The 12,500-nt window shown below is 33.7% G+C and overlaps 1 protein-coding gene across 1 annotated transcript in view; it reads right to left on the reverse strand.

Moving 5' to 3' along the window:
• Positions 1–5,657: 5,657 nt before the first annotated feature.
• LOC119572294 overlaps positions 5,658–12,500 on the reverse strand; it is a 7,774-nt gene continuing 931 nt past the window's right edge. The window contains exons 2-4 of the mRNA XM_037919314.1: positions 9,394–9,930; positions 8,776–8,975; positions 5,658–6,050 (exon numbers count right to left, since the gene is read on the reverse strand). Coding sequence (XP_037775242.1) covers positions 5,753–6,050; positions 8,776–8,975; positions 9,394–9,906 — 1,011 coding nt within the window. The 5' untranslated portion in view covers positions 9,907–9,930 and the 3' untranslated portion in view covers positions 5,658–5,752. The remainder of the gene's footprint in view (positions 6,051–8,775; positions 8,976–9,393; positions 9,931–12,500) is intronic.

Below are 12,500 nucleotides of genomic sequence, written 5' to 3' on the forward strand. Positions count from 1 at the left end.
TAATTTTTTATTCTCGAATAGATATCTATTTATCCTTTCATCCGTCTATTTACTTATTCATCTCTCTATTCACCTATCCATCTATCTATCTATTAATAGAAATATGCGTTATTTTCAGGTTGGTAATCAATGGTAACAGATTTTATATAATTCTCCTTGAGCATAACTTTTAAGAACGAGCAAATTAATAGTTTGTCTCACTCATCTGCTCGTTATGGTCTCACTGTTGGCTTTTATATATACGACTACTACTATTATTGTTACTACTACTACTTCTACTACTACTACTACTACTAACACTCTTACAACAAACTACTACTATTACTCTCGCCCCTATCTCTCTTTTCTCTCTCTCTCTCAGTTTCTCTCTCTCTCTCTCTCTCTCTCTCTCTCTCTCTCTCTCTCTCTCTCTCTCTCTCTCTCTCTCTCTCTCTCTCTCTCTCTCTCTCTCTCTCTCTCTCTCTCTCTCTCTCTCTCTCTCTCTCTCTCTCTCTCTCTCTCTCTCTCTCTCTCTTCTACGTGTTAGAGATTTATTTGTCTAGTCCTGTCCTGATTCTCTTTAATTCTTTTCTTTCCCCATTTCTCTCCACAAAATAAAATAAAACAAATGGTTTGTAAAAGCAATTTCAAAAACGGCTACAAACTTGTACGCTGACCCAAAATATTCCCCCAAATATGTCTTTGACCCCTAAAACTTTCCAGATACAACTCCAAAAAAACAATAAAAAAATAAACCAACCAGAATCCAACAACAGACACCCCTAAATGCACAAATATCGAAATATCTTAACCCCGCAGTCTCTGCCTCACCGTCGGCCATATTGACCGGAGACGAGGTTGTTGTGTAAGTACAAATCAGCTGATCGACTATACGTAATAATTCCCATATCAACCCCATTTTCTCCCTATTTAAGCTTGATGGCTCCAAGATTAACCGCTCTAGGCTTCCTCCGAAAGTACAAAGTCGTAATATTCTTCCCTTTAGTAACAATATCGGCGATTACAGCGGACATTTTACACACTCGGAAGTGGAAAGCCGAAAAAGCCGCAGCAGCTCTGAAGGAGTCGGCTTGAAGGTACAATTATTTTTTTTTTATTTTGCCCTTTTTATTGGTTGGTTATTTATTTGTGCTGAAGAGGCTGTGTTACGTGTGAGAGTATGAAGGTAAGGGTCATTTCCGTAGCGGTTTGCGGGATGTCTTAAATATGGGAGGTAGGCCTACTATTTATTTTTTTTTTTTATGTATGTATTTATTTATTTATTTTTTATCATAACTTGTTAATAATATCGACCTTCTAGTAATGATTGATTTCCATGGAGACCTTTTCAAGAATTTCTCAAGGATCGGTGTATATTGATTATAATTAACTTGAAAGGAAATGGAAGTTGGTGTATATATTTAGTGCATGATTGCGTAATTGTATGTGTTCTAAATATAAATATATTGGTTCAGATTGTCGTAAGACTTGTGTTTGGAGCAAATCAGACAGAAGAACTGAATGAAGAGATAATGTATCTTGTCATTAACATTGTTTCATAGCTTCATGTTCTAAAATAGAACTGGTGGAATGCTCATGGAAATGCATTTCTAAGCTGTTTTTACTTTATTAGGTAAATGTTAGGAACAATCATGGATTAGTTTTCAAAACTGACCATTTTTCTTGTGATATAATTGGCTGATTTTAGATGAAAGCTCATGGGAACTTGCAGTGATCTTTATAGGAAACCCTAGAATCTTACGTTGACCATCATTGCAGTCTTTGTACCCTCATACCTGTGGCTGTGGTCAGCAAACTTCTTTTCTTGTATATTATGTAATGATAGAGATTGGACTGGTTCTATAATCGGAACAATAATATATACAAGTTAGGTTTACATGTTTTATTTTACCAGAATATGCAAGGATGAGTCTTTTATGGGAAGTGTTGATAGGTATGTAGGCCAAGGATGGATGTATGACTGTCAGTAACATTTATTTTTCGTCTGTTTAAGTACACGGTGTTACCTGTTATAATTAGATTCCAATTATTGTGGTTGCTTTGTTAGTATAAATTAGGAATAGAATAAGATTGAATACATATTTAGTCTTACTTTGTGAAATTATTTAACCCTGTTGGCAACACTTGCAAGCTTATTATTAAAACTTAGGTGTCAGTATTCCCAAAATACAGTCATTGGTAGGAAAGTGTTAATTTTATTTCAGCCTTCATTTTGTGCAATATTTTCTTATTTCCTAGAGAAGTTATTTGTTATGGAGACGCTTACCTCTTTGTTTAGAAAGCTTTTGCCCCGACTCCTATTTCTTCTTCCTTTTAAGACAGTTGATTCTCTTCCAAAATGCTCTCTTTATGGCATCATCCTCTTTGGTACTTTATACTTACCAGATCTTCATCAACATCTTTGCACCAGATTTAGAAAGACCTGGTTCTCATTTGTCGAGTTATAACCCCCTATCCTCATAAACCAACTGCCATTGTCTGTCTTGTACATTTTAGATTCTGGGTGTGTCTGTTAAGGATGCTGCTCTTTTCTTGAAGATATTTATCAATATTTTATCCTCTGAAAAATGATGAGGCTATCCCTCTTTCCCCCAGTGATTTTTAGTATTGCACAGGTATACTTGCCTGTGGGGACAATTTGGCAGTTAGGTTTTATCCAAATGTAGTTTTATGTCAAATTGGTTAGTGTTTAGGATGTTCCATAGATTTTATTTTGAAGGAAAGTTGATACAGAAATATATATTACTATGATCACTTGTTATAATGTTACAAAAATGAATGCATAAGATTATTAAGATTTTTATCTGATCAAGTTGCACGAAATCAGAGATGGGCCTTGTGTAAAGATATTCTGGAATACTTGTAATTTGGCGGCTCCATGTTACAGTTCTAAAATTGTATGTAATTTTTTGTCCATGGTTAAAAAGTATATAGACAAGTAAATATATAGATAATCAAGACCGATTTTATTAAGTTATTGCTCTTAATATTAAGATTATTATTCTAATAGCATGTCCCATTTATTACAGTAATTGCAACATCCCTATAGACCTACACCATGAGTTTCTTCGCCAACGTCAAGTTCGAATTGCGTATGTTCAAGCTCCTATCCGTTCCCTTGCTGGGCTTCATGGTAGGGTCTTACCTTGACAGCCTAGAGACACACAGAATGACCATGTTCAGGTAAGATTGTGTCCTGTGAATGTTGCATAGTGGATTAATGAAGGTCTAAGAAGGTCAGACCAGTATGTGTTGGGTTGTGCTTTCTTAGCAAAAAATTTGCCTTCTCTTTAGGGTAATCATTACAATTTCAATTTACTCAACATAATCTTAATCCCTATGGTCCAGATGATGTAACCAACACATCATAAAATTTTTTGCCTAAGGAGCAGGTGATGTGAAAACAATGTCATGGGAAAATTTGGCTGTGGGCCAGGGTGATGTGAACTTGCCATCATGAGCATTTCGGCTGAGGCCTGTGGTGATGGGAATAACTTGCCATGAGTTCGCAGAGTTCTTAGAGGGTGATTAAACACATTTGGAAAGAATGGCCTCTTGCATTATTTCCACTGATAAATGAGTGTGGAATGTCCTGTCTATGAATCATGACTTGGAAGAGCTCCAGGGAGGATGATATTTATGTGCTCAGGATCCTATTCCTGGCTGCTGTGACTGGTGGTGCAAGCTTTATTTCAGAAAATTGAATATTTTTTAACAAAATCATACCTGTTATTTTTGCAAATACCTCAAAAGATGATATGGAATCTGGGCAAGAAAAAGGAGAATCGCAAAAAAGCTAAAATTGCATATGTAGGAAAAGAAAAAATAACATTGCAAAGGGGAGGATACAATCTTGTCACTATACACGCGTGCTTGCATATACCCGGCCGATCAAGTAAGCCTAATGCTCACTGTGATGGCAGTGAAGCATCCGGATCCAATGGATTAACCTAATACCCTTAAGGATAGCATGTATGTACATGATGTGCCCGCATGTATACAATCTTTTAATTGTAGTTACACGAATGGATCCACAAGTGTTTAGTGGATACTAATCCTAGCTATCTCAGCTATTACCATTTTCCTTGATTTTGGGAAATACACAGTTTTGTTTTATTGCTATTAGCATTGTAACATTGTAACAATTATGCCAATGATGATAATATCAGCTTCTGTATTAATAGCACTAGGAAAGAAAGAAAAAAATCCCCAAAACTCAAGGAACAGGGAAATCAGGCGAGGTCAAGAAGGTTCCATGGTATATGAAGAGCTTTGGAGCCATCTGTGTATAGAAACATTTCACAAAACGATACTACAGTGAACATTTTCATATTTTTCTGGCAGCATTGAGTCAATATCTCTCAGTTATTAGCCTAATATGAAAATTGTGGGCTGTTTGTTCTGTTTTATAAGGACCATTTCTACTCCTTGCCAACCTGAAGGCCCCAATACTAATAACCAGTTTGGAAGTGTCAAAAATTAAATGTATAGAAAATGACTTTTTCTCTGTACAAATTTGTTTGGAATTATGATGACCTATAGCAGGCAGAGAATTCAGATGTTAAAATAGGTGTCGTAAGAAAAAAAGTAAATAGGAAAAATGTATATTAATACAAATAAAAAGGGGATGGTTTATATATTTTAAAATGTGTATAAATTTTCATTTGGAAAGAAAATGAGAAGTTATAATGTAGGTTTATTAAAACTGAGTGACCCAGATTAAATAAATACAGCCAGTTTTTTTATGGAAACTGTGTATTCAACTAGGAAATGGCAGGGGATTTGGCACTGTGGAATGGTGACACTGCAATATTTAGTGCAGCAACTTTCATTTCACTTCATTTCTTGCTTATATTTACCCTTGGTTACAGTTTCTCAGTAATGGCCAGTCATGTTGCTTTTGTTGATGTGGGATATGTGTAATTATAGGTCAGAGATGCATTATTGAATTGTGATTTCTGTCAGTGGCAAAAATACTAATTTTGGTATTGAATAAAAGCCAAGAATACCTGAAAGTAGGTGTTATTCAAGTATTGCTTTTATGTAAGAATGGATAATTTGAACAAATCAAATTGGTCTTACTTGCTATGTGGCAATGCATTGATATCATTCTTTGTTAAAAGCAATTTTTAATGTCTGAATATTTAATTATGTAAAAAATACTGTAAAGAATATATGAATACTTAAAATATTTCATATTCTACCATGTATGTACAGTAGTACAGCCTTGATTTAACCATTGATATTTGTTTATATATCTCCACAAGTTATAACATGTATTTTCTTTATATTTTTCCTTTTTTTTGTATATTTTTATTCAATTATTAATTTTCCTACTGTTTTCATTTTGTTTTTCAGGGACAAATCAGCACTCTACGGAAGAGAACTGGCTGAGGGAGAGAAACCATCATGGCCCTGAATCAGTAGATAGGAGGACTGTATTTTACCACACTGGTAATTTCTTATTGTAATAAAGTATGGTAAATAGACTACTTTATTTGTACAGAATAAATTAAGTAAAATAAATTTGTTTTAAATACTGTTGTTCTATCTCATCCTTTTTCTTACTGTGTGGTTATTGGTGTGAAGTCATCTTTAATGTTGTGATACTATTTATGTATAAAATATACAAGAAAGGTATCAGGAAGAGTAAAAGGTTTGATATTCAAAGTTTTATTCTCACTTTTCCAAATACACATCCAGACAAATCATAACAATGATACTTGATATTAGTAATAAATTATTATCCCCATCATCTATTTCTATCAATCTTTTTAAGCTGAACTTCAATTGCTTTTTTCAAACTTGAGCTGTGGTTGTTCACTATGTGATGCAAGCCCTCCCGATCTTGCATAACAGCCCCCATCTTCTTGACCACAAAGAGCAGACAGTGTCCAAACTTTATTGAGGTCTTGTGGGTCTCAGAAGCCTTGGCCAGGTATGTGAGGGTGGCGTTGTGCGTTGCCTGGGCTTGGTGGTTTGCCCTTTCACAAAGCAGCTGGAAGATTTGGATGTCGATGTCGCTAGTGCTCTCTCTGGTTGATACTGCACTGGAAGTTAATAGCAGAACGAGAAAATAAATTAGTTAAAAACCAAATATTATTTTTCTTTATAAGTGGAGTGAGGGAGGAGAATCACATGCTGGAAATCATTATGTATTGACACATTAAGTATTAGTACAAAAGCAGAAAAAGTGGAGATCAAAGAAACTTAATTTATTGTAAGTACTGATATTCATGTCAGGACAAAGCTAAATGCAAAAGATACTGAATATCTATGGATACATTTGAAATAAATATAAATAAAAAGAAGTATTTCTGTAAACTGGAATGGTACTACACAAACAGACAACATTGAAATAACAAATGAAATGTGCCCACTATTAAAACGTGTTACTGGATTATAAAATACACCCAGTATAAAAAGACCTTTCTCGATTATAAGATGAACCCAGTTTGTAAAAATTTCCTGAATTATAAAACATATTCAGTATGTAAAAGACATTTCTGGATTATAAGATGTACCCAGTAAGTAAAAACATCTATAAAATAAACCCAGTATAAAAAGGCAATTCTGGACTATAAGACATACCCAGTATGTAAAAACAGTTCTGGATTATAAAATGCATTCAGTATGTAAAAGCATTTCTGGTATATATATATCCGATATGTAAAAGATTGTACACTGTCATTTTGTGGAATGATTTTACATTTTTTTGGAAGTTAAGGAAAATTACATAAATGCACAATATATACAATATATATGTCAGATGCTAAACTAAATATAAATATACTTTTCTGTACTGAAAATTTAAAAACAATAAGAAAAGGGAAAATTAAATGTGTATGGTAACAGAAACTTGAAAGAGAGGCATTATGCACAGAAAAATGGTTTTGTAAGGACAAAACAAAAACTAAAAAAAAATGAACTCTCAGATGAGTGTTTCTTAAATGTCCCAGATTTATCTTCTAGTTTAAGAACTTCTTGTTTTATGGAAAATATGAAAATGCTTCCTTATTCAATTTGATCAGAAAGAAAGAGGAGAAATGTAAATAAAACAAAATACTTGCTAAACAAAAGATTTGAGAAAACAGGAAAGTATTATAAAAAAAAGGACTTTAAATCACTGTCAAAAATAGTGTTTGCACTGTATAAAATGGTCTTAAGTGTGCTGGTATCAACATTCCTTGAATCTGCTCTGTCACACAATTCTTAAATTTTAAAAACCCTTCAAGATAACCAAAGACCAGTTTCAATTTTAAGGAAAACAATGTCTATAGAGTTTGAAGGCAGAAGAGAGACGAAAATCAGGGATGCAGAAACAACTTTGACTCCCAATGTCTCTTGAAAGATACAATCTATTCAGAATAGACTACATTATCCATATTAGATATAATGAAACACAAATACAAAATATATACAGTACTTTAGAGTGTAGATTAAAAATAAATTATTTACTTGTAACAGCAATACTGGAAACGAAAAACCTTACAAATGAATATCAAATAGAATTATTAAAGCAATATTAGATATTGAAGAATGAAAAATAAAACATATAAAAAATAAGAAAACTGAAGAACACACACAACACAAATAAATGAAACAAAATAAAACATGGACACACTAGGGAAATTTGGAAGTAAATACAATAGAACACAACTTTACAGTTAACATGCTGCATATAAGTACATGCAATCCCCAATGCATGTTTACTTTAGTGTGGTTGTAAGTAATGCACAGTAAGTCACAGTATTTTTCTTATTAAGTAGATGAGACAGAGTGTTCTAAGTCAGTGTCAATGAGAGGTCCTGCAGATTTGGATACCACGGCTTCAACCCAAACCTCACCGGAAAAATGTGGTGTTCATTATAATATTGTTTTGGTAAGTGGCTCCACAAGTGCTAAAAAGAGGTCAATTTGTAGACCTTGTGACCTCACCTGATTTCACCTTTCCTTTCCTTCTCTTTCTTTCTTTTCTTCTCTTTTCTTTTTTTGTTTTCCTTTTTTTTTATTACTAATGCTATCAGTATCGATGCTATTATTATTACTATAGACATTTTAATTATTATAGTGTTACTGACATCATTAACACCAATACCAGAAACTATTTCCAAAAATCTAGGAAAATAATCATTGGTGATATAGGACTTGTGGAGCCATCTAAGTCTACAGAGAATTAATAAAACAAACTCAGTGAGTATGGCATGTGTGTAAATGCCATTCCCGGCAGCTTAAGGTTAACTGCCTTGACACATAGTTTGCTCAACAAGCACTTAGTTACTAATAAGCCAAATACTTATGCTACTTATCTTACTGTTTACCCATTTCCTTGAGTTTTGGAAATATTTTCTTTTTCAACAACATTATAATAATCATAACCATAACTGCATCGGTACTGATATCAGAAAAATAATTACTTTTCAAGAAAAAATCCAGGAAAGGTGAAATCATTGAGCTTACAAGGCCTATTTAGGAGAGGAGAGGAGAGGAGAGGGAGGGGAGGGAAGGGAAGGGAAGGGAAGGGAAGGGAAGGGAAGGGAAGGGAAGGGAAGGGAAGGGAAGGGAAGGGAAGGGAAGGGAAGGGAAGGGAAGGGAAGGGAAGGGAAGGGAAGGGAAGGGAAGGGAAGGGAAGGGAAGGAAAAGGAAAGAAAAGGGGAGGAAAGAAAAGAAAAGAAAAGAAAAGAAAAGAAAAGAAAAGAAAAGAAAAGAAAAGAAAAGAAAAGAAAAGAAAAGAAAAAAAAAAAAAGAAAAAAAAAGAAAAGAAAAAAAACTAACCTTAACAACTGCGTAACTAAAGATGACGAACACTCTTGTATTAACTGAGCTAGGGCATCCCTGTGTTGCTCCTGCATGTTGGGGCAATATTGCAAAAGAGGAACGAGGGCTTGCGCCACAGTCGTAGATGGATGCCATCTCATAAAGTCTGTCATTGCGTCGCAGGTTGATGTCGCCAGTTTGCTCTTTAGTTGATACAGCTGTTTGGGGAAATTATTTAGGTTAAGAATATGTCTCTCTAATGAAGTGCTGTTGAATAAAATGTTGGCCATATTGGATTATCAATGTCATCATCATCACCATTATCATTATCACTATTATCAGTGTTATCATTACTATTATTATTACTCATCATGATCATTATTCTTATTTTTATGACTACCATTATAAGTACTGTAATTATCATTATTTACATTAATTTGTTAGATAACTGAACTACTAGAACAAGATGTACTGATGAGGATTAATCACAATTTTTAAGATCTTTTTTCACTGTATGACATATCAAGTAAAAAAGAAAACAGAGCTGGTAGACAAACAACATACCTTAGGCAAACAACGTACCTTAGGCAAACAACGTACCTTAGGCAAACAACGTACCTTAGGCAAACAACGTACCTTAGGCAATATAAGGAGAGTGCACACGGTCTTAACAACATCGTCACCCAGCTTCTCGCACTTCTTACAAACTTGCACCAGAACCTCATCGGTAGGAGACGGAACGCCACTTTCCCACACTGTCTTCGGGTCGATGGACTGCAATGCATTGAAGTCCAGTTTGGCCGAGGTGTTGATATTAGCCACGACCTTTTTCTGCAGAGATTTGAAGTCGACCGTGCCAGATATAATTGTTTCGTTCAGGTCAGGATCAGCTTCCGAGGAAAAGGATGGCTTCTTCTCAATCTTTAGCTTTTTGGGTGTGTGGGTTAATGTTTTCTTGTCTACTTTCTTATCCTCCCTTTCCTCTGTATCTCTCATCTCATCACTTTCTTTGGCGTTCTCTTCCAGGTCGACCTTTGATATCCAATCTCTGTGTTGGCACTGAAACAGGCCTTTGCTTTGGAGAAATTTTTGACATAATTGTGTGTATGCCTCTTTATTCTCCTCTGCAATTCTGTATGGTTCAATCATCCTGTTTCCAGCAAATGACACCACCTGAAATAAAATAACTGTGTGTCATGATCTCATGCAAGAAATATATATTATATTGGGCTGTTTTCTCATTGATGTGTTAATGATGCAATTAAACAAGACTGTTTGTGAATGAATGAATAAATGTATGTGTGTGTGTGTGTGTGTGTGTGTGTGTGTGTGTGTGTGTGTGTGTGTGTGTGTGTGTGTGTGTGTGTGTGTGTGTGTGTGTGTGTGTGTGTGTGTAAGATATCTTCTTCATACATTATCTTCACATAAAAGTAATATAACAAAAATAATTCACTTATTTTTTATCTTACATACTTCTTGCTATCAAAAATAGAGGTCTGCTATCGTAAATGTGTATCAGTTATTAACATTGCAATACAGCAGTAAAATAAAATGTTTTTCAACTGCATGGTCTTGCAATTTTAAAACAGGTTCTCAAAGTGGTCAATATCAACCACTGGGGTTAATGGAACCACCTAAAGAGTCAATTATCTGCCATGGGGTCCAGAGGAAGTCTACACACAGGCAGGGGATCAAAAGAGGCTAAATGAATAGCAAGAACACAGCTTTTAAACTGGCTGGAGGTATGCAAAACATGAGAAGTCTATTGAAGATTTAGTCAAGTTTTGGGGGTCACTATAGGCTTGTAGACATCCATGGCTGCCCTTGGTGTTTTCTAAAGGACCTGTCCATAGGTAGTTTAGCACTCCCACCCACATTTATTCATTTGCATTCAGTATCAGTGTGTGTGTGTGGAAGTGTATGAAAGTATTTGTCTGTATGAGGAAGTGATAGTCCACGGGCAGGAAAAATAATGTGCAGACCTACTGTTTTTATCACTCCTACATAAAGAGATACTGTAAATGCAATAAATATAGATATACACCCCTCATCTCTTCTACACACCCATAATATCTTTAAAAAGTCCTTAAATAGATTACATGATAATATATATATATATATATATATATATATATATATATATATATATATATATATATATATATATATATATATATATATATATTAACCCTTTGTGCTAGGTTTTTCCTGACATGTACACCATATCCACTGCACCTTTACTTTCTTTAAATTGTGTTTATAAATAAATTGCTCTACAAATACTTACCAATATGTCACTTACTAGTACTACCTATCTGACCAATTTACGCTTTTCCATGATTTTCAGAAAATCCTTTTTAATATTTATGTCACTAGTTTAATACCATTATAACACTTATCATACACAAAATAAGAATATCAATATTAATTTAATGGCATTAAAAGAGAGAAATCCCCAAAATTCAAAGGATGTGGAAATCTGACTCATAGGTGGCAGTGAAGTTATCCGTATGATACAAAATTCACAATGAACAGTATAGACACTTACATACAGAGAGTTAAGAGTGTTTCAAAATTTACTGTATAATGTATGAAGTGACTGGATTTTCATTTGCAATTTCACGATTGGGGGATTGATGAAAAAATCTGAACTTCATGTGGGGGTGGACTGAAAAGATTGAGATTTCCTGGTATAAGAATTCTACTTTTAACTGATACAGTATAATTGCATTAGATAATTACATAATTAATTTATTAGATTTTGTAGTGATGAATATTTGAAACAGAAAAATTGACATTTGATTCCCTGGTTTGTTAAATGTATTTTCTTCATAATATTTAGCAAATAATATATTTATACCAATAGCAATACCTAATAATATTTACATAAAATTATACAACTGAAATGGCATTGCAAAGGTATTTCTGTATTCTCCATTTAAAATCTAACATTTAGTCTTTTATCATAATGGCTTATCATTATATTTTTGTAGTCTACATTAAACAATATCAATGTTGTTAAGTCTAACAACAAAGAAAAAAGAAATAAAAACATGTCTATACATTTTTTAAAAAATCTATCGAAAGTAAACTGTGGTCAAAGAAAAAACCTTTATTGTATTATTCACAAACCACATACGACAAAACGTACAAATTCTCACGAAGATAAAGAGATTAGTAAAAAGAAAAAAATAAATAAATAAATAAAAGAATGTATGTAAATTTGCATTATCTGGAGATTGTGGTAAAGACTAACAAGGTAAAATAAAAATTACCAGAGACCAAAATATAGAGGTCATAATGCTCCTTGATAAGCAAAGTTTGATAAATAGTGGTGAACATAGTTTTACTTTCTGGAAACTCATAAATTTCTAAACATATGCTTCTTTTCTAACTTTTAGTGGTAAAATCTTTTTATTTTTTTTTTATATCTATTGGAATGATGTGCTCTCACTCTCGCTCTCTCTTCCTCCCTCTCCCCCTCTCTCTCTCTCTCTCTCTCTCTCTCTCTCTCTCTCTCTCTCTCTCTCTCCAAGTCTACCTGTCTATCTATACATCTATCTCTCTCTCTCTCCAAGTCTACCTGTCTATCTATACATCTATCTCTCCCTGACAAAACAGAAGAAAAAAAAAAAAACACAAAGTAATTTGCAGTTACCATAACTTAATAAAAGAAATAAGAAGTATGTAATAATATCAAAGAGTAAAATAAAACTTTATCAAAATCATCTAGTAATGATATT

This window comes from Penaeus monodon, chromosome 4 (assembly GCF_015228065.2).
Source record: "Penaeus monodon isolate SGIC_2016 chromosome 4, NSTDA_Pmon_1, whole genome shotgun sequence".
Classification (NCBI taxonomy): domain Eukaryota; kingdom Metazoa; phylum Arthropoda; class Malacostraca; order Decapoda; family Penaeidae; genus Penaeus; species Penaeus monodon.